Here is a 24,007-nt window from a genome sequence, read left to right as displayed (position 1 = left end):
AATACATAAAAATGTATAAATATATAGATAAACAGATAAAATGTTTCAAAAGCCTGTCAGTAACTGGGTTGAAAATTTAGCCCTAAATTTGGTAAAATTTAAAGTCCGTTTACCAAGGTGTCACAACTTTAAGGACCATTACAGTGAGTAAAATTAGCATATAATAAATAATAATAAATATAATAATAAATAATAATAGTAACAGTATATACAAATATAAATACACTATAAACTATAATAAAAATAATTAAAAATATAATAAATAAAAAATTATTAAAAAAATATTTTTATTTTAATATAAATTAAAATGAAAATATTTTTGCATATTTGAAGGTTTGGATACAGTTGAAGAAGTCAAGACCTCTGACAGGCCAAAATCCACATTTTAAGAAGGAGGATACAATCATTACTTTCTATGTTAGGTTATTTTTCATGTTTATCAAACATATGTAGGATACACTAAGCTACAGCTCAGTATACTGTATTAATGGAAAGCGTCAGAACCTGTCAAGGCGGCACATGTACTGTAGGACATGCCCTCGGACATAACCTTTTAACACTTCGACCACGGTGCAGACATCTGCTCCATCCTCTCCGTAGTTCACTGACAAGCTACACAAAATCGCGTTCATAATCGACAATGAATCGCCTGCGATTTTGAACGCGATTTTGTGTAGCTTGTCAGTGAACTACGGCTCTGTGTAGTAAATGCCGCTCCATCTGAACGCACGTGCTGGAGATTTACTACTAATCACAGGAGCGCCTTTACTGACCAGATGCGCATGAAAATCGCATTCGATTATTTGCACAGCCCTAGCCCTGCAGTTAACAGTTCTGTTTTCTTTCTGCATTTTTGTTTTATTTAGGACTCCGCCAGTGTCCTCCCTCCACCCCAGCGCTCACGCTATTTTGGAGAGCAGTGGCTTGGAGAGCAGTCAAGTTTGATTAATTTTGGTATTTGGGTACAGTATGTTCCTGGACACACATCTGCGAGCAATCATAAATGCTCCAGAATGCTGGCAGAACATCCAGACCTGCCGGCAGCTGATGATGTCATCAGTGCGAGGGAAGAGCTGGCGTGTCGCCAAGCTCCAAGCACAGGGCTTCTCCCAGACAGAGAGAGAGAAAGACAGAAAAAAGAGAAAGAGACATTAAGAGAAAACAACTTGACAAGGCTTTTCAGCCTGAATGCCGCACATGATTGAAGATTCGCTCTCGTTTCTGCTTCATGTCATCCGTGAACAAGTGCGACGGCGAATTACGAGCAGATTAAATGTGGGAGTAACTGAATATTGTTGCCAGTGTTTATGATATTGTAGCGTCTGGACCAATCAAGTTGACCCTGAGAGGTCAGCTAAATATCTACAGCGGATCTAAATATTTATAATTAATTATAACTAGTTATGATTAATTATTCATATTTCCCCATGAGCTGATTCGCTACAATATTGATTTATAGCAGATTAGGAGGGTTGGATTTAGGGACAAAATAATAAATCTCTTCCTCTCGCCTTTATAAACACACAAAAAAGAGGCAGACAGAGAACAAGAGATAAAAGAAAGAGGAATTTTCAGTTCATTTGGTGAAGAGAGCTGTCAGAATCTTGACACAAACGTGTGCTGATAAAGTCAAGTGAGGTGGGCTTCACAAACCCTTCAGAGAGACGACTATAGACTTAATCAGACAGATGGACACACGCTCACACACACACACACTTCCTGCTGCCAGTCTAAGTGTATTTCCCCTCCACTTGAAATAGGACATTCCCCTCTAAAGCACAATTTAGTTCAATAAGCATCAATCACACTGTAGCATCCCTGATACTGAAGCCAGAGCCTTGATCTGAAAAAGTAGTTTTGAATCCTGCCTGCGACATGTTGCAATGTCATTTCTCCATTTTTCATAAATAATGTCCCTTCTCTGTTATCATAAAAGTGACAAAAACACTTCCTAATATTTTAAAATTCAAACCAATAGTGATGGACTGATATATAAAGTATATACAGTATATATATATATATATATATATATGTAATTTTTTAGTAATTTGTGTGCTCATATATATATAGGAGAACACAAATATATATATATATATATATATATATATACAGCATATATACAGTATATATATATATATAAATATATATATATATATATATATAGATAGATAGATAGATAGATAGATAGATATAGTACAGACTGATTTTTTTGACGGATATTTTAAACATTTTTTGAGTCTATATTTAAGAAAGTATAAGTGTTTTTTGGGCATATTTGTGTGCATATAATTACTATTGACTGAAATATAATAGTCTGTATCATATATAAAGTGGGGTAAACTTTTCACTAAAATTGTTATGCTGATAACAGGGAAGGTTTTATGAATTTGAGGAATAAATTGAATGGAACATAATACGTCAATATGGTCTCTAAATGTCTTGCATTAGCAACGCTTCAAAGTTAGATAATGCAACTTCCAACAGATTTCCATATACAATACAATACAATACAATACAATACAATACAATACAATAAATAAATAACATTCACTGTACCTTCTAATCACTGCAATAAAGTGATGTTCTTCCTCAGTATTTTTATTTCCTTTTAGGGCCTTAATTTGTAAAAAGGTGAATTAAGACTTTTAAAGACCCACATAAACCCTGTGATAATATCATTGTTTTTTTTAAATAAATTAAATTTTTTTACATAGGACAGGACATACAAGATATAGATGGACAACACCATAAAACAGAAAGAAGAAGAACAACAACAACAACAAAAATTGGTTTCACGTGTGATTATGTGAAGCATGGGGGTGCAGTTGTGTTGTGTGTATAAATATCTATTAAATCTGCATCTAAACATATAAATATGAAGAAGAGTGATGAAGAGAGAAGAAAAAAATCAAATGGTAATATCATTTGTAATTTAAAACAAATGTTTTAATTAAAGGTGTAATTAAAAGCAAATTGTATTAAATAGCAGAATTTTCACTAGTGATATTTTTATGAAAAACCCTTGACGGTCGGCCACATAGCACACTCTGTAAAGCAAAGGCTTAAAGGGAAAGATCTTAACAAGGAGCTACAATAACAAAAAAAAAAAAAAACAGGATGACAGCTGGACAGCATAAGCCCAAAACACAAAGTCTCAGCACTAAACTTCATTTTGCAGTCTGTGTCTGGTTTATTTTATGTCTACGGTTATGCAACAGACCTTTTTGATTACCAAAATCTGATGGCAAAAGTTCAAAGTTAATAGCACACATCGGCACAAAACAATACCACATGCTTACATAACATGTAACAGCATAATTTCAGCATTATCGTTTAATTACGGGTTTGGATGTGTATAAACAACTGGATCCATCCCCTCCCTTAACCGTGTTTCTGTCCTACACCTCCTCATTACGATGAGAAAAAAAATAACAAGCTGGCAAGATTCACTGTACATACTGTACAAATAATGTGGCAAAGTGCCCAGACTGGATCTCTGCCAGGCTTGAAATGTAACAGTTGAGACACATATGAGACTGGAAAGGGAAGTGGGAAGTCGGGGATAACCAAACACTGCGTCACTAATAGAAGTGCAATGTTCCATCTGTTACAGCAGGTTAAGCGTGCGGTACATGGTGGACAAACACAGGGCAACAGGGGGCTGACATTTGTTGCACAACAGCCATCACGTATCACTTGCGCAATAACACTGTAATCTATGCTTTCTTCCTTATCGGGACAACATTCATGCGTGATCATGGTATTTATGGGAGGGTTTACCTGAATGAGACAGCATGTGCATCCTCAGTCGTAAACTGTCCAGGAATTGCTTTCCGCAGAACTCACAGCCAAAGGTCTTCACTCCACCGTGCAACTTCCTGTGGATTAAACATATATTGATAGATTATATGTTTCAACTATACACAGTAACTACACACTTTGAGAGGGTCAGACCTGGTCATTTTCTTGACCTTGATGTCAACAAGGTCGTAAAAAGTAAAACAGATAAAGTAAACCAGATGGTAAAGTAATAGTTATTTATTTCTTTGCCCAGCAAGAATTCAGTGAAATGACTGATGCCCATGAGTGTGTTAAATCGATGTTTCTACTTCTAATGTTCCAAGAGAAAAGTTTTTGATGGGCATGATAACGTATGTGAGGAGCTAAAGGGATAGTTCACCCAAAAATAAAAATTCTGTCATTAATTCCTCACCCTCATGTCGTTCCAAACCAGTAAGACCTTCGCTCATCTTCGGAACACAAATTAAGATATTTTTGATGAAATCCCAGAGCTTTCTGACCCTGCATAGACAGCAACGTAACTACCACGTTCAAGGCCCAGAAAGGTAGTAAGGACATTGTTAAAATAGTCCATGTGAAATCAGTGGTTCAACCATAATGTTACAAAGCTACGAGAATACTTTTTGCACATTCACAAGAGTACCACGATGCATGAGGGTGAGTAATTAATGACAGAATTTTCATTTTTGGGTGAACTATCCCTTAAATTATGTTTGATTTTTGGGTATTATAAAACATGCTTGAGACTTAAAAATGCTTTTTTTGCGTAGTTTATTATATCTATTTTACAGAACGAAGTTTAATGCATGGTTTAAATTACATGTTACTAAGAGACAGGACACAGTGACAGGAAAAGTTCACTCAAGAATTTATGACTTTCATCATTTGATAAGTGCATGAACAAGATCTAACAGTTACATTGCAAGAGGAAATTTTCAGTGCATAAAAATATCAGAAGACTGTTTGCAGGAGTACATATAATGAAAGAGTCTTATCGACTACTTTTATGGTGCTTTATTGACGGCTTGAATTAATTGAATAAAGCCCTGCAACATTCTCCTAAACATCTCCTTGTGTGTACAGCGGAAGAAAGAAAGCATTTAGTTAAACTATTCCTTTAAAGTTAAAAAAAGCACTTTTATTTAGGAATGCAGCTTCATAAATCCACGCTTGAAATTCTAAACACGCCTGCGCCTGTGGCTCATAGTTTATTTTGATGATACTCTCGACAGGGTGCTGTGAAAGGTTTAGGGCACATACTTCAAAGACTCCAGGCACTCGAAATATTCATCAAGCAGGTCTGAATCAATTAGGCCTAATACAGCAAAAGCTGTTAATGAACTGAATACCATATGCCATCATCATCTGATGCTTAAAATAAACCTAGACCTGGATTCAAGAAATGCAACTTTGCCTATAAAACCAGCGTCTGTAATGGAACTAGCTTCAGCAGAGCTATGAAATATTTACCATCCAGACATAGTGACCCATGCAGTGGCTTGAGAGAAAACATTTATGGCTTTGTTTTATCAAAAATTAAACACGCCTCAGAAAAAGGGTACACAAAGAACCTGAACAAATATATACACACCATTGCAATGAAGTAGGTACAGCCGTGAGTGAACCATAAGGCCCAAAACCACCCGTCAAAGTCAAACATGCCTTTTGTCCTTTTCATTTGTCCTCTCGCTCTAAATATTAGTTCTAATTAAAACGTATTAAATGCTCCTGAAATACCCCGGCAGTTTGGTATGTTTAACTGAGTCACACTGTACATATCAACGACTCGGCGCGTGCGCTGCATCAACGAGCAGTAGAGCGAACCCGCCGCAGACGTAACCTTTATTCCTGCTATAGAGCCCTTAATTATCACTGCTCTGTAACCGGGGCGCTGTCAGACATGCACAGGCTCATTATGAACAGGGGCATATTATTTCACCTTCAACAAAAGCTATTAAAGCAAACTCTCGCTACCACCAGGAACGGTTGTTGTAAAATATTAATTCCAGGACATTCTGTTGAAGATCATTCAGAGTAATGGAAGCGAATTAGCTTTCTATTCGAATTCAAAGAGTCAACACCCTCAGGTATATGGTCATTTTATTTGACCGAGGATGTTTGTGCCATTCGGTTGAGGGCGCAGACAGAATGCGTTAGCTGCATTTCACAATCTGTAGCATCTGCTGCGTCGTCCCCCTTTGCAGCCACAACACAGGGTCTGAAATAGACCGGCTGACAGAGCCCAGCCTCCCATAAGCAATATCCACTCAACCGCAGTGGACACGCTGAGCACCGCTGTCGGCAGCCAACAGACGTTATCTACAGATTTGTGTGTTTTCTGGAAAAATACTAGTGGTATCTTACTGAATGCTGCCTTGTGGCTCGAAAATTACATATTATTGTGCAGCTAAGCTTTGAAAACACTGTACAATAATGACACAGCTTTTTAACAGTACCACATTAATGCAGATGGACGACTACCTGAGGCCTGTTTCATAAAGTGTGCTAAGAAAAGCAGGGATTTAAGTCCAAAACCTGACTTGAAATAACCTAACAAATCAATCGGGGCTAAAGGGGTTCCATAAATGACAATTTAAGTTCTCAAGATATTTTGATGTGCACGCTATTCTTAAGCAGCCCTTAATGTCGGTCATGGAACAAATCGATCCACCACGGCAAACAGTGAATATATTTGTGCTGTTTAATGCATTTGAGATGTTGTGTTTTCCTCGGTGCATGACTGACATGTCACAGGTATATTCGTCATCTGTAAATGTTAGAAAGTCATGCAAATATATCCATTTTGCTGTCAAGAGTGGGCTAGGCTTATGCTGTGTGCACGCGCACTAAACAGATGAAGCGCAATAGAATAGGGAGAGCAAAACTTCTACGTAAAATATACATTTTGCTATAATATTTGTTGTTGGATATTAAATGTGTCTCATGTAGAATTTTAAACCTACACGTAAGTGTATTTCTATGATAGCAGTAACTGTAAAAGGACTATTGCAATGGGTAAACCAAATATAAACTAATACAGTTCTAATTGCTAAGCTCAAATTAGTTAATGCATGCGCCACTTCCTAGTTAAAATGTAGTCTATTTTTAATTTAGTGATTTTAACTTTTAATTTAATGATTTTAATGCTTCAATGGACAATTTTAGATTGCAATGTTCTAATGTTTTACTAATAGCCATAAAAGCTACAGCTGTCATAAAACCAGAGAGAAAGGCTGCATGGCTAGAAACTGCTGATCAACTGAATGTGCAAGTAGCAACCATGTTAAAATGTTTTCATATATCTTAAAACAATGTCATAAAATCGTGGGCACAATATATTAAACACATTCAGTTATAGCCTATATTTTTATTTATTTGATTTATTATTTAAGTTGCATTTTCTGTATACTTTTATTTTTGGAGTGATAGTGGTTAATAAAGCCAAATAATTGTATGTGAGAGTGTCAGTGGTAATATCATTGTGTTCCTATTGGTCAGTGTTAGAGGAACTCAAGCTTAGCCTGACAGTTAGCTTGCCATGGACCAAGTTAGTTTCCCAGCATAAGTTGCCACAGTGACTGAGCTTGACCTATGTTAAGCTTGCTTTATGGAACCAAATCATTTGACAATGAATCAGACTGACAAAATAAGTTTACCAAATAAGCCAGGCTTATTTCAATGAAATAGGCCTCAGATTATTGAGGTTAACTAGTGTGTTTATCTAGATTATTCCCTTTGTTTAGCTTTATATAGCTAAGAACGCTGCTTTTAAAAAGATGTATTTAAAGATGCAGCTTCTCTAGTGGGGTTTAGCATGCTAGTAGTATGCTTTGCTTCATCCAATTTAAAGCATTGGCTCTATATCCATCAAAACACCTCTTCTGTCATGAATTGTAAGACAATTACCCCACCAAAATTCACTTTTGCAGTTTTTTAAGGTCTCACTGTTTTTTTCAGTGTCACGCGCCATGAGCGCTGCATTTTTAATTAACTAACTTCTTAATTTAAAAACAGCTTAATTTTTTTTTAAAACAAGCTGTGATGTATTTCATCCAGCAGTTATTTTAATTTATGCTGCGCAACGCTGAACTCATACGTCATCTGCCCGGAGCTGCTTCCGTTTAGGACTGTTGGCGCAAGCTACATTAAAGTGATTATTACGTTTTGAATATGGATATTTTTCTTACAAAAACGCATCGATTCGCTACAGGAGGCCTTTGTTCACCCCCTGGAGCCGTGTGAGACACTTTTTTTATGGATGGGTAAAATTTTATTTAACTTCTTGTGGACTGATGCATGTAACACCCACTGAGTGGCATTAAACAGCTTGAAGGATCAAAGGCAATTTTTAATATAACTCCGACTGGATTCGTCTGAAAGAAGAAAGTCATATACACCTAGGATGACTTGAGGGTGAGTAATTTATGGGCTAATTTTCATTTTTGGGTGAACTAACCCTTTAAGAAAAAGTATCTGATTTGGTCTGGCGGATGTCCTTAGAGGGACAGTTCACCCAAAATTCTGTCATCATTTACTCTGTTGCTCTAAACTTGCACAACTTTCTTTCTTCTGTGGAACACATCTTATTTTGTGTTGACTTTTTACAAGAAGGTTGTAGGTTTGGTGAAGCTCTTTAAGAGAGAATAGTACACCCACCAACTACCACCAACTAGTCCGGTTTGCATGTCCCTACTACAGCTTACTTTATAATGTGAATGCTTCGGATAATACACAATTGAATATTTACTTTTCATCTAAAAATGTTAATTGTGAGTAGCTAATATTAGTTTATGTATCGTCAAACCTGTCTAGCAATTTATTTGCTCCGTAACAAGTGCACCTTTCAGAAACCTCCCTTTAATCTTATTCCCTCTGTCCACTTGAAAGACACGAAAGATTGAACAAAACTGATCTGAGATGTGGGGAAATACCTGGTAAATGGAACAATGAGAGGAAAATCAATACTACTCGTCTCGATCCCAGTCAAAACAGATCCCAGTCATTGTCAAAGCAAATCCAAATAGACAGAGACATAAAACATCATGACAACTCACTACATTATTTATATAGTCTAGTTTTTAGTCTAGAGAGAGACGTCACTTCCTGTTTGTTGCTGCCTGAGCTGGATGTTGACATCACTGAATTCAATGATGAACTGTCTTTAACTGAAAAATTAGTGTTTACTATTGTCATTTTGCATTATTGACACACTATTTTCCTAATTAATGCTGTTCAGTTGCTTTGACATAATCTGTATTGTTAAAAGCGCTATATAAATAAAGGTGACTTGACTTGAGTTGACTAGTTTGAGCTCCAGTATCTGACAGTGATATACGGATACGGACAGTAACAAAAGAATATTAAATAATTCTGAAGTCAGATCAACGTTAAATCAACGTTAAACATGGAAATCGAACCTCTGAAAGCACGACGTGTTAAAAGTTAATCTTCTGGTCAATTTAAGGACACATGCCCTGAATGAAACAGTTCAGACGAGGTTAGAGGAGAAAAACCAATCTGTAAAGATGATGGTCTATTTGTCTCTACAGGCTGCTGTTATACATTAAAATGCAGGCATTAAAATGTCGACTTTCCCTAAGGAGACGAATTGTCGAGGTGTCTGTTTGAGACAGGTAAGCGCTTGTGTTTCTGGAGTGGGCCACTGGTAGTGGCTTTGATTAATGGCAGGCCAGAGCTGAGCTGCTAGAGTACCTTTCCCACTGAGAGAGCAATTCAGGGGCTGATGTGTGCAATCGGATACTAGAGCACTGCCAAATTACCAATGAGGCGGCTTTAAAGGAAGTCTTCCCTAAAGCAGTGTGAGAAAACTGTATGATGCATTAATGAGAAAACAGAAACACTTCACACAAAACCACAAACAAATGTCCATTTATCAAGATACGGCAACTGGAACTGTGACACAAATTATCATATTTATGTGCAATGGAACTTAAAAGGAACTCAAAAGAGCAGGTATTACAGTACATGGTACGGATATAAAAATATGGCAACAGTAATGCACTTTCTGATTGAAAATAATTACATTTGTAAATTGTATGAAGAAAATGTCAGTCTAAAAATGTAAGTCCAATCAGCAGCAGCTCTACAAGTCACATGATTTACGGTATCACTGAAGGAACAGTTCACCCAAAAATTCAAATTTGATGAAAATATACTCACCCTCAGGCTATCCAAGATGAAGAAGAGTTTGTTTCTTCATTGAAACAGATTTGGAAAAATTTAGCATTACGTCACTTGCTCACCAATGGATTCTCTGCAGTGAATGGGTGCCGTCAGAATGAGAATCAAAAGAGCTGATAAAAACATCACGGTAATTCAGAAGTAATTCACACAACTCCAGTCCATCAACTAACATCCTGTGAAATGAAATACTGTGTGTTTGTAAGAAACAAATCCATCAAGGCACTTTAACTTTAAACTGTCACTTCTAGCCAAATTTCAAGTCCATAATCCATAATAACGCTTCCTCCAGTAAAAAAAGAAATAAATAAATAAATCCATCCCCTGTTGTCCTCTACATCAAAATTGAGATGTTTTTATCAGCTCTTTAGACTCTCATTCTGACGGCACCCATTAACTGCAGAGGATTTATTGGTGAGCAAGCGTAAATTTTTTTGAGTGAACTATTCCTATATCATCCAACAGTCAAATATTCTAAGTTTAATCACTTAGAAAAGTAATAGCACACCTCTATTCAACAAGTCACATGATTAAAGGTGTCATCCATGTCTGTAACAGACACACAAAGACATAAGTTGCACACAGATGTTTAATACTTTGCGCTTGGGTTTGCTCAAAGCATAAGTTATAATAATACTTGCCTTAAATACCACTATTAATGAAAAAAAAAATTGTCACAGGCAGCATATATAGTATTAAAACCACGTTTGGCAGTGGGTACAGTGACATTCTTCCTCGCAAGGCTAGAGAAAGAAACAGGAAAGATTCTCTGCAAATTGGGAAGTGTTCAATTTATCCGTGCAGCGGATGCTCAGTGACCTGATGGCATTGTGTGAGCGAGGCCAGTGCCATTATGACAGCACGAGTACATCCTCACAGCTGACTTTGTTTCCCTGAAGGTCTATTGAAAGATTGCCACTGGTAATTTCACAGAGTTCTGTCTAGAAAGCTTCACACGCTGTTGTGAAGGTTGGAAAAGCTGCCAAATGTTGTCTGGGAACATGGTGTAACAACAGTGTGATGGTTGCCATGAATGATTATAATTTTGTACTGAAAATGTAGATACTCAGTGGGGCACCATAAATCACAGCCTCTCAACAAATATTATTATTCGATTAAACTCAGATTCCAGGTAAGATTATGTGCCTCACTCAAGGTCAATGTGACACTACACAAACAACTACCATGGCAGGCCTACAGTAACCTGTCATTTTGTTACGCAATGCACCCCTCAGATTTGACTCAGTGGCCTTGATAGTACACTGAATCCTTGACCTTTATCTGGCTATTTTTCTAAACTTTACACATCAAACATTACATTTGTGGGTTCACGCAGTACAATTAATTATCTACCACATGATATCATTTTAAATGGGTAATTCATTACAATATCTATCTATCTGTCTGTCTGTCTGTCTGTCTATCTGTCTGTCTGTCTGTCTGTCTGTCTATCTACCTATCTATCTATCTATCTATCTATGTACTCTTTATGTTAAAAGACTATGTATCTTGAATTCAAAGTAAAATCTACGTTTTAATTATGATTTATACTTAAAACAAGAAAAAACAATTTGCCTATTGGGAAAGAAAAAAAAAAGAATTGAATCGAACACTCTTAAAACAGGTCTTAATCTTATGTAAATTTGCTTCAAGAAAATTAGCCTTTTTAAGGATGTTTAGACATTTTACTGGTAAACAAGCCAAAAATACTAATTAATAAAATGATTTTTGACAATGTAACTATTACAATTCTGGGTAAATACCAAAACATTGAACTGCTTGATTTTTAGAGATGTTACATTAAATGATCATCATTCATTTCTGACATCTTTGACTGTAAGACAAAAGCCCAAATTTAGCCCAAATACTGTGTATCTCTGCATCTTCTTCAAGCTTATATACACTATGATGAGCAAGTAGCTAGTCTTGTGTAAGCCGATGGATAAAGCCGCCACTACAAACACATTCTAGGGAAAGGGCTGGACTCCTTCTCTCAGTGAGCCAACCAGAGCTCTGGCACAAGAGCCACATTACTGGATGGAATTAGTGTGAAATGCAGGCTACCGGTCATCATCCAAAGATTAAACTAACCTTTTACTTTGATCAGGAGTCTGGGTTACAAGTGAACAGACAGCAAAACATGTGGCCGAGCCAACGAGATCAAAGGTTTGAGACGGATTGTTTGTATTTTGGCATATTACGCTAGAGTTTAGGAACTGTGACTAAAGTCACTGTTTTCAGATGAATCTCAAAGTCGCCAATCAATAAGTCACCCAACCCCCAAAGCTACGGCCAGAGCTACAAAAACAGGCGCACACACACTCAAACACACAAAAGAGGGTTTGAACACAAGAACAATGCGAGAAAGAGAAGAAAAAACACCCTCAGGGCGCCAAAGGTCAGAAGTTTGACCTGACCCTGAAGAGTTGACCTGTATAGCCGTGATAAGGGCTGAAAGAGTCCTGTCTTTGCCTGATAGCAGGCTTTGGGGTGAAAAGATACTAGAGGGCTTCAAGTCTTGACCAACTGGATTCCAGAGGTCCACGGAGATGACAGAGGTTTAAAGATCACAGGGTGGCCATAGTCTTGTGGGACAGGAAGGGCTTGAAGCGCTAATGAAGCTTGACCAGGGCAATGCTCTCTCAAAACATATCCTCTCTGGAGGCTGGGTTATCCATTAATGAGCTCAATGTGTTTTCTTTGGCCCTTTCTACACTTTCTACATCATTATTAACGTCACACTAATCATTCAGTAAATTCATGATCTATCACTAGAGCTATCTTTACAAATCTATTATAAAACAGTTAATTTAATACATGTATTTAAAAAAAATTTCAGCATAAATCTAACAAATCTGAGAGAACACTAACTGCCAAACAATTTTGCTTCTCAAGTAAATGTATTATATAAACTAAAATAAACATTACAGCTAAATGGCCCAGCTAACCAATCACAGCACATTTCGTATTTCAGAAGGCGGGCCTTCATTTGATACAGGAACTATTCGAGCCGTTCATGCCAGACTGGGGAGACAGGTGTTGTAATAATGTAAAATACGTGAAAAATAACGTGTTTTTCGAACAACTTAATATGAGAGCCTGTTCTAGTACACCCCCAAAACAAAATCAAGACTTTGTAAAAGAGCATAATAGGACCCCTTTAAGAGAGTTCAGATATTATATTGTATGGTATTGTATTGTATTGCATTAATTTATTTAATCTAACTTTGTAAATAACCTTGGATTTTGGAAGGGCACTATAAAACTAAAATAGGGATTAAAATAAAAAAAAAATGGCTCAAATATGGATCAGAAATTTAAATCTATTTTGTATAAATTTAAATCTATTTAGTTAAATTAACTAAATTAAATGTATTCAAGTAAAAAATAAAAAATAAACATGACTGGATCATGTTACCTAATGTTGTAGGTACATGACTGTATTAGGTAACTCCAACAAACTCATTGTTAAAGGTGAGATCTGATGAAAATAACTTCACTTCTTATTGTCCATTCTTATTGTTTTTTATTATTAGAAGCTCAGATCTCAACATAGATGACATCAACAGCATAGATGACATTATCTGTGATAATCTCAAACAGGTCCACCAAACTTCCTGTTCAGAAGGGGCATATACAGTGTCCTCTCAGGAGAATACTGGTATGTAATTAGGGCCGCTGTTGTAGTTAACCAGAGGATAAAGGGAGAGGCTGAATAAACAAAAGATCTCCTGAAGCAACAGTTGAGAAGACAATAGATGAGCTCTGAAGCCTGGCATGTGAAAGACACTAATTATCTTGTTTCTTTACAATTGAACCGCTCTATGTATACACTATCATTCAAAAGTTTGGGTTGGCAAGTTTTTGAAAGAATTTTTTTTATGTTCACCAAGGCTCAATAATTTGCTCACTAATTTATTTGATCAAAAACAGTGTTTATTAACCATTTAAAATAACTTTTTTCTATTTGAATATATTTTAAATTGTACAACCATTCAAATGTTTGGGGCTGTAAGATTGTCTGTTTTTGAAAGGGTCAAGAGTCTTATGCTCACCAAGGCAACATTAATTTGATAAAAAAATACAGTAAAACAGTAATATTGTAAAATAGTATTTAAAATTTTTTTGTCTATTTTAATATATTTTTAAAATTTAATTTATTCCTTTGATCAAAGCTGAATTTTCAGCATCATTACTCCAGTTTTCAGTGTCACATTATCCATCAGAAATTATTCTGATATGCTGATTTGATGCTCAAGAAACATTCTTCTTATTATTATTAACAGCGTTTGAAAATTGTTGTGTGCTGCTTTACACACACACACACACACACACACATACTCAAATACAACTTATGTTTTTACATTACTTTAACTCATCAAAATAAGTTGAGCAATTATATGAAATTAAACTTGTTTAATGTAGGTTGAAATGTCTAATGTAATGTAAGTTGAAATGACTTGTACAATCAAGTTGATTATACTTAAAAAATTTAACAGCAACTGAACTGTTTTTAAGTTGAAATAGGTGGATTTTTTTTACATTGCATGTTGTTAAACAACTGTCCAATCCACAGACTGCACTGTACTTCTATCCCTTACAGCCTCATTTTCATTCCTGTTTAAAATTATATAGAACTATGGAGTATTACAGAATTGCCAAAAGAACAGCATTTATTTCAAATATATATCTTTTGTAACATCATAAATGCTTTTATTGTCACAATTTAATGCATCCTTGCTGAATAAAAGTGGACATTCTTTTAATCTTACCCCAAACTTTTGAATGGCATTGTGTCATGGTTTGCACAAAATATTAAGCAGCACAACTGTTTCCACCATTGATAATAATAAGAAATGTCTCTTGAGCAGCAAATCAGCATATTACAATTAGTGATCGACCGATATTGATATTTCATAACCGATACGATACCAATTATTTGCATGTTTATGTGCCCGATAACCGATATGCAGAACCAATATTTATTTACTGTTATAAAGTAAATAAATGACTGAGTGAAGTAAGTCCATACTTCACTTTGGTTTTTCCTCCTTTCAGTCATCTTTAAAAAAGTGTTGAAAATTAGCAGTCTTTCATGTTAAATTTAATCTTCACATTACAACAATAAAAAAAAACATTATTTAAAGCATCAGCAGCAACACTAATATTAACAATAAGCAAAATAAATGTAGAAGGTCTAATGTTTTCAAATGGAGAAAATAAATAAAGGAAAGGAGTCATATCAACTTCATTTTAAACTACAGTTTTAGTAGGTTTATAAGCTGTTTAATAGGCTAAAGAGTGAAGAATAATTCACTGGATAATGTTAATTCACTGAATAATATTCTCTGGAATATTGAAATATAACAAACAAAACATCGTATTTTATTGCATTTCTCAACTGGCATGTTATATCAGAATTATTTATAATGTTTTTGTCGTTCTAGATTATGAAATGCCTGCTGACAGCGCAGTTTATCTATGCCTTTACACAGAACTATATTCAAACTGCGATCGCTCGTGGAGATAATAAATGATTAATTTCCATAGAGTTGTATCTATTTAGATGTTTATTAGCGAAATAATGGTTATATAGTAAATGTTAATACAATTTAGGGTGTTTTAAACAAGTGAATCTTGTTAAAAGTTACATGCTGTGGCTGTGCTGGAGCATTTCCTGAGTATCAACCCGGTGAGTGAACAGCAATATGAAAGCGGCTTCACAAGACTAATGATGAGCATAGACAACAGACATAATGATGAGCATAGACAACAGACAGAGAATTAAATTTAGCGTTTTTATTTCCAACATGCGCCCATTCATGGCTGCATATTATTTAATTCACGCAAAGTTACGTCTTTATTGGGACAGGACTTGACGGATTATTTTACATGACTCCGTGAGTTCGTCTCTATTTTTTCGAGCCAAGCTGCATAAACGGCATATCAGGCATTTATGTAATACATCTCATTTGTGCATTAATGGCTGTTATGTTAAATAAAGTTTACTAACTACAGTAAATCAAGTACCCGTGCACGCCGTTGTTGTTGTCTTGTTTCCCCTCAGATGCGCTGCAATGGTGATCCTGCGCGCAATTCTCAAAACATCCCCAAGATGGCGGCGTTTATCTGTGAATCTGATATTACAAAACCGATATCCGATTATTGTAAAATGCTTAAATATCGGGAGAAATATTGGTAAATCGATATATCGGTCAATCTCTAATTAGAATGATTTCTGAAGGATCATGTGACACTGAAGACTGTAATGGCTACTAAAAATTCAGCTTTGCCATCATATACAGTGAAGTAATTTTATATATACAGCTTTGCAAGCTACAGGAAGTAGCTCTATTAGCTCTATTTCCTCTGTCTTTCTTGACCTGTCTCTCAATCTCTCTCTGTTTGCTCTATAACAAAAGATCTAATTAGAGCCGTGAGCGGCGGGGCCAATGCGAGTGCTCTAGGATCTCCCGCTTCCAGGGATTCCTGAGCAGCGGAGCTGATCTGTGTCCCCAGAGCCCCTGCACGCATCAGACGTCTGAGTACACATCAGCGGCAGATTAAATCCACTCAGTGGAAAGCAGCACATTCCTCGGCTCGACCACGGGGCACAAATGACATGCATGACAGGACCGAGACCAAGCACAGCGGCTCGCAGGGGTCTTAATCTTTACTTAAAAACAGAGGAGTGTTTGTTGCACGACTGTTGTGATGTGTGTCCACTGCTACTGCATTTATTTCAAACGGATGGTTGTACCTAAAGGCGTTCCAGAGGACTGGGAATGCTTTGGCGGGTGCATTTGGGTTAAGATTCACGACTTTGAGGGCCTCTCGTAATTGGGGCAAAGTTTAACTGTTATTGGTATTGGGTCGCCTCACCATGACCACAATGACCCCATGGGGCCCCAGGGCTTTCATAATGTCCTGTGTGCAAGTCAGATGTCGGCAGATCTTAACATCTGTAACTGTTCACAAACCAGAAAAGGGCAAGTTGAGTTTATGAACAAATATTAGTGACTGGCTAATCTACTGACCTACTGTCTGGATGTGGTTGATCTGGCAGACAAAATGTTTTCAAATATTAATAAACAGCAAAGTAATTTTGTTCAAATTTGTTACTGTAAGAAATAATAATAAAATATTATACCAAGCTACAATTTTTTACTAATATTTTCTCTTCTAATTGTCCCAAATGAAATATCAAAATGAATGTCATGAATTCAGAAATGTAAAAAAAATGTTCACCATAAAAACTGTCATTATATGTACATTATGTCATTATTAGATCAGACCAAAAAAATAAGCATTATGTGTTTTAACGCCACACTGGAATGGAGAACACCTGATACTATGTGTATATCAGGCCTCAGACAGGAAACCCGGGTCGGTGTCACTGGGTTCAGCATTTGTGGGAATGAATGAAAGAGTATCAGGTGTGCTGCAATACACACAACGTGTGGCATCTTTATCTGTGTCTGACAGAAGGCTAAAGTCACTATCAGACCATCTTTACCACAGAGACTAAGGAGAGCAGTGTGGGGTTATCTTCCACTCTGATAAATACAGATAAAGCTCAACCTGCTGTTTGAGAGTCCAAGTTTAAACTGCATGGCCATCAGTCAAACCCAAACTAATAAAACTGAAATAATGATGGCCTTTGGTTGGCGAAAAATTGATGTCATATGTCAACTACAGCAATAAATATTTTATTTTGACATATGGCGTGACACTAGTTGGGTGTTCACCAAGTGAAAGTGTGAGGACATTCTGTGCGAAAACAAAAATGCACAAACATGCCTGATTTTATGAATATTTATTGGTTGTTTGAGCTTAAAAAATAGTGCTTCTAATCCATCTGTCTATCTGAGCAAAGCTGCTCCTGGCTGATCAGTTTGACAGTGTCGAGCCGGAGGTTATGGAGGGAAGGTCAGGGTCAAGCTGCATTAAGCAGCCCTTCTTTTCTGCACAGGAAGACCTTGTTCTTCCACAAATTAAATAAAGGCTTGGTATGTAGAGCTGGCAGATGTTTCTAACCTGCTCTGCACTGCTCTCAACAAGCCTGAGGAAGTTCATTAAAGAGAAATTTCACCAAAAAAGGAAAAAAAATCTGTCATCATTTATTCACCCTCATTTTGTTTTACAGTACACTCATATGACTCTCTTTCTTGTGAAGAACACAAAAGCACTATAATTCTACTATATGTCTTTCACATTAAGCAGTTGTTCACACAGAAAGTGTTTTTGCATCCCACTGCACTACTTTTCAATTTTTTTTAATGTAAACCTTTGCTAGATGGACATCTTTTACAGTTGTGATCGCATCTTTTGCAATGTTTCACACATGACATGGCGTTTCAAATGCGCTGCATTTTTCACTTTTAAAAAACTTGTCTTCAATACCCTACACTTTTTCCCATTTCACATTTTTTAACACGAAAACGCACTCGCTAAATGAACGACTTTCACCACTGTGCTCGCATCTGGATCTTTTTCAGTGTCTCGGGCATGACACGCATTCTAAAAACCCAATGCTAAGTTCAAATTTTAAACAACGTTTTTTTTTTTTTTTTTTCTTCATTCCACTGCTTGCGTTGTGCATTTTTCAATGCAAAAATGCATTCTGTGCTAATTTAAAATTTTAAACAACGTTTTTTTTTTTTTTTTTTTTCTTCATTCCACTGCTTGCGTTGTGCATTTTTCAATGCAAAAATGCATTCTGTATCAAGACGATTCCTGTACTATATTTCAAATCTTCTGGAACTATACAAGGAAAAGACCCAAATTTTGCTCAGTTACACATATTCAATACATATATTAATCAATGACGCCAAACGCCACTGGTTCCTAAGTGCCTCGTGATTGATTGTGATGCACAGAATTTGAATATGTTCATTTTCAATGGATTTTACTTTTATTTTGCTTTTCATAATTTTTTTTGTCATCATTTGATTCTGTGGAACAGGGCTCTACAGTGCCACGCACGCGGTGGCCATTGTAAGTCCGTGAGACCGCAAGTGCACATGAAGTGTTCCATTTGGGACAGGGCCAAAGACAGCAACGTGCTTCGTTCCTGAATGAATCAGCCAGTTTTAGTTTAAAGGCACAATATGTATGTTTTCTCCGCTAGAGGGCGTGTATTCAAAACAAACAAAGAAACAAAGGCGTAGTTTGATGACGCCGTGACTGAGTGTGGAATCGTGGGAGTTGTCGTCTTCATCCCCACAGCCGATGCGATCCGATGGGACTCGGGCAGAAATCATGTTCATGGATGAGCTAATGATTTATTAACGTAGTAGAATGAAGCAGGGTGAGGCTGAAAGGCGTCGAAGCAAAACGAGGCCGCTGAACGAGCGTGACACATGTAAGGCTCGAAAGCAGCGGAGCTTTTATTAAGCCACAGTCGACCGCTTTCCGCTCCTTCCGGTCGTGCGTATGTGTGGTAAAGCAGCGCTGTTTTATCATCCTAGATACATTTGAAAGTTCTGTTATAATGCTACTCTGTGCGGTCGTCACCGGTCTATCAAAACGCACAACATATGTTTTCTACGAAACAAAACCGGAAATCGAGGGTGTATGATGTCATTGGCAGGCGACACAATGACACTATGATATGTTTTTGGATATTTTAATAAAAAAATCTTACATATTGTGCCTTTAATGTTTAAAGTATCATTTCAGTAATTTAAATCATTTAATATTTCAATATTCAAAATTGTATATTTAAATCATTAATCTCTACATGAATTTATGAATTTAATTGCACTCATGCCACCTCTGAGCCTCATGTCTGTAAATAACATACCTACATGCCACTTTTGTGTTCTTCTGTGCCACCTCTGTAGAGCAAATGCATTTTGTTAATACTGATTTCATTTTGATCTGAAACTTGTTCTTCTTATTCTATTGTTTTAATTAGAAATTTTGAAAAAAAAAAATATATAAATATACATTTTTGAATTTAATGTCATAAAAGATGACATACTTTCAATAAAAAAAAAAAAATGCCAAAGGTAAAAAAAAAAAAAAAATGCCCCTGTAAATCACTTTAAGGAGTCAAAAATCACCTCATAATGGGAAGGCTAATTTTTGTTATTGATCAGAAGGTGCTTTTTTTTTTTGACTGTTCATCACTCATCTTTTTTTTTTATTTTTTGACTGTGCTCCTAAAAAGAAAAGTAAGCGTAGAGCCCTGTGGAAAAGAGCAGCATGAACATTCTACTAAATTTATTTTTTTTGTGGTTCACAGAACCAAAGAAAGAAAGTCATTCAGGTGAATAAATTATGACAAAAAATTCATTTTTGGGTTCTATTCCTTAAATAAATATAAATATACATAAACCAAAAGGAAAGTCTCAAATAATTTCACTCACCTGTGTTGTTCAGCAGCTTCACCATCAGGCAACTCCGTATCACACACCTCACATCTTTCTTTCTGGGCTTGGACCTCATGCTTCACATTCGCTGTGAAATCCCCGAGCTTGCTTAAGAACTCCCTCTGAATCAAGCTCTGATGGAAGAGCCCCCCATAGGCACTGAAATCCATCGACATGGCCAGGGAGGACGGCACATGTAGCGACGAGGCCATGGACACAGGCAAGGGCAGCATGCTTTCACTCTTATGGTTGGACGGGATAGAGCACAGTGAAGCGAAATGTCTATCAGCCAGACTGGCCATATTGACCAGACCCACTTGAGTGTTGTCTCCTTGGGAATCAGCAGAACTATCGGCTGAGTGGAGCTCGCGAGCACTGGTGATGACGCTACCTCTGGTCGGGGTTCCAGGAGTGTCCCGGTGCTGCCTGGAGTCACCTCCACCATCCCCGTTCCTGGGGAAGCCGCCTTTATGTTGGTAGTCCTCGTCTACCTGCATCATCTCAGTCTTGATTTTATCTAGCAATGGAGATGAGTTACCAAGGTTATTTGAGAAACTCTGGGTCATGTTTTCCTGGAGGACGGACTGTCCCATGCTCATCAGGCCCTCTATAGCTGCTTTAGTCGGGCTGACGGTTGAAAGACCCCGTTGGGTGGACTCTGAAGATCTCTTATCGACCGTGCTGACCAGGGCCAAGCGATGACGATGGCCGCCGTCCTGTATGGAATGCTTTTTAGACATGAAAGCGCTCTTAAGGTATTTGATCCTGTGGTCATCGGCATCCTCTGCGCCGTTCTCGTTCATGTTCACATCCGTGTCGTTCTCTTCGGACGCCTGGATGGTTTCCAAGATCTTCAGACATTGCTCCTCCAAGTATTCGATCTCTAAAATCTCTGCGGCGTACAGCAGGTCGTCCAGGTCCTCCAGCTTGGCCTGGAGCGTGGCGGTGTAGGCGTACTCCAGAATCTGCTGGAATGTCTTTGGTGAGAGGAAGTCCAGAGTGTAATGTTGGCTGTTGCGGTGGAACAGGATCTCAAACATCTTACTAGCACATGCGAGCACGGTTCTGTGGGCATGAAACTCCTGGCTGTCGACCATGATGACCACATCACACAATGTCCCAGAGAGGCGCATCTGGTTGGCCTTCTGCAGGAGCGATGTGGGGTGGCCGGGGTTCTGGAGGTGGATCGCACCCATTTTCGTCAAATCCATTACATCGACATTTATCGAACCATCTCACGGATTTGCTTCTCTCCTTGAGTGCTCCTGTAAATGTCATTCAGTCATGTCACAAAAACAAGAATGAGTACAAAATACACTACGTCAAATGTGCAATGCTCGGTTTATTCATCTCTGTTACACCCGTCATGTTAATAATCACTCAAACAGGTTAACTCAGTGCTTTGAGAAAAAGTCAAAGGGGTGTTGTTGTTGCTGAGGCACAAGCCAATCGTCACAACATGTACTTAATGTTACGCAATGGCAGCAATAGTAGTGGAAAGCTGCCAGGAGAAACTGAACCAACAGCATTTGGCACATGCTTGAGAGGAACTTGCATTTATGATACAGTTCTTCAGGCAAGAAACAATTCGTTTTAATTGTACCTTTAATTTTGTATTAACACCCAAGGACATTCCAACAGTAGAGAAGAATAAAAACTCACACCAGGAGTGACATTTTAATCACATATCTGTTGTGACAGGTACAGCTGCACTATAAAAAAAATGATAAGACTAATTGTCTAAAAGCAGTTATATATTATGTACAGATCAGCTAACACCAATACAGATTTTTATGTTTAACTGTTAAACGTAATAACGATTCACTTTTTTTTCTGACACAATGATAACTAATAATGATAGTTTAACTAGTATTATAAGCATTTTGTAAAATCTCACTGAAGCAGAAATGGTTGTGTAAAAAGCTAAACCATTTATTAAAATAACATTGAAATATGCAATAATTTAACCTGTGAATATTTAATACAAACAGACTGATAAAACAGTTTAGTCAGGTTTTTAAAGCCATATTCACAGTTTTCTACTTAATCTCCTTTGGACTCAACAAATGGTGCCATTTAATGCTAGCCTTTATATTAAAAATGGATAACTGATTAACAGTGTGAATATGGATAAAGCAACATCTGTCAACCCTATTATGGGTCATTAACATTTAATATTTATAGTGAAAATATATATATATAAAAAACATCTTATTACTGGTCTTATGTCAAACCTCAAGATTGGATTTTATTTTTTTGTGCGTGAGTGAATTGCATTTCAGTAAAGGCATCAGTTATTCTTAAAAATCTTCCGTTGGAAGCCTACTGTGCTCTTCATTTAAGAACAAGGATAAAAAGGGAACAAAAGGTACGGATGCACCTTGTCCTTCATGACAAACCTGAAAAGGTTGAACACTGATCTTCCAGCCTTCAAATCGCACAAATAAACCGAAACCGTGAGTTACAGTTTATTGGAACCACATAGCCTATGTATCGACCTTTCTATCTTTGACTATGTTAAATTTACGATAACAGTACGCTTGCTAAATATGACAGCATAAGCAACAGATCTGAGACAGCGAAGACAGTCGTGTTTCCTCCGTGCAACAGTCTGTATTCGCAGCCTTTACTGCGCTGACAAGCGCAAATGCACCTGATTGACAAGTTGTTTTAAGCAACAATTACAGCAGTCAGTTCATAAACGTAATCATTTGTATAACACTTAAAGTCTACGTGTTCTGAAAGCATAAATGAGCATGCAGGATCCATGAACACTTAAGCGTGTGCTGTATCTTTAAAGCCAAGAAACAAGTTGCATCCTCAACGCAAAATGAACTCATTCTCGCAGCACTTTCACCAACTAACAAGCATTTATGCCGCCAGACTCAGCATCTGGCAGAACAATTAAGCTTTAACCGGTGAAGTTATTTTCACTTACCTGCAATTGGCGCGTAAATTGAACACTTGTTATTAAGGCATCAACATACTAAGGTCCACAGGAGCCGCTTCACGCGCACTACACTCGCCGTGCGGATTCCAATCATCATCAGCACCGTGACGTCAAAGCAATGGCTCGCTGTTTTCACCGAGACGCGCAGGAAGCCTGTGATTATTAGTGCTCATACGATGGAGCTGGTGAGGAAAACAGCACTGGAATTAAACCACAACTCCTAATAGTCATTTACATGTGACTGAAAATTAAAATATTAAGACCAACTTACAGCGAAATACAGCCCGGCATGCAGTCCACTTACACTTCCCTCAGAGGAGGGTGTTTAACTTTAAAGAGCATGACTGCATTAAAAGAGCTTAGCTTGTCCATGAATGAAGCGGGGAGAATGAGAAAACCACGCACAAAATCACCCTGCCAGCGAGTCTTACCTCATCTCCCCACAGTCGTCTTATCTGCTGCTTCATTCCCTAAACGTCCAGTAACAGTGAAGGATAACCCACTATCACAAGATAACCCTTGTCTACTTAATATTGCCACTTATCATTACAGTGTCTTGTTTTCAGTTGTTGCAAAAACAGTTAAAGCACAAAAACTGAAATAGTTGCATTGTATTTTAATGCAGTATGGGTCAAGGATAAGGATGTTCGCAGTACTAAAAAGTTGCTCTCAGTGTAGT

At 37.2% G+C, this 24,007-nt stretch overlaps 1 protein-coding gene across 1 annotated transcript in view; it reads right to left on the bottom strand.

Moving 5' to 3' along the window:
• The window catches only part of LOC107699906 (zinc finger and BTB domain-containing protein 16-A-like), a 59,188-nt gene extending 35,465 nt beyond the window's left edge, over positions 1–23,723 (bottom strand). Inside the window, exons 1-4 of the mRNA XM_016501353.1 lie at positions 23,600–23,723; positions 23,317–23,510; positions 20,376–21,643; positions 3,781–3,878 (exon numbers count right to left, since the gene is read on the bottom strand). Of these exons, the coding sequence (XP_016356839.1) occupies positions 3,781–3,878; positions 20,376–21,589 (1,312 nt within the window). The 5' untranslated portion in view covers positions 21,590–21,643; positions 23,317–23,510; positions 23,600–23,723. The remainder of the gene's footprint in view (positions 1–3,780; positions 3,879–20,375; positions 21,644–23,316; positions 23,511–23,599) is intronic.
• Positions 23,724–24,007: the final 284 nt, after the last annotated feature.

The sequence above is a fragment of the Sinocyclocheilus anshuiensis genome, unplaced genomic scaffold (genome assembly GCF_001515605.1).
Source record: "Sinocyclocheilus anshuiensis isolate Anshui unplaced genomic scaffold, SAMN03320099.WGS_v1.1 scaffold891, whole genome shotgun sequence".
NCBI lineage: Eukaryota > Metazoa > Chordata > Actinopteri > Cypriniformes > Cyprinidae > Sinocyclocheilus > Sinocyclocheilus anshuiensis.
The sequence above is the reverse complement of the archived record's forward strand: the minus strand, read 5'-3'. Positions and strand labels throughout refer to the sequence as shown.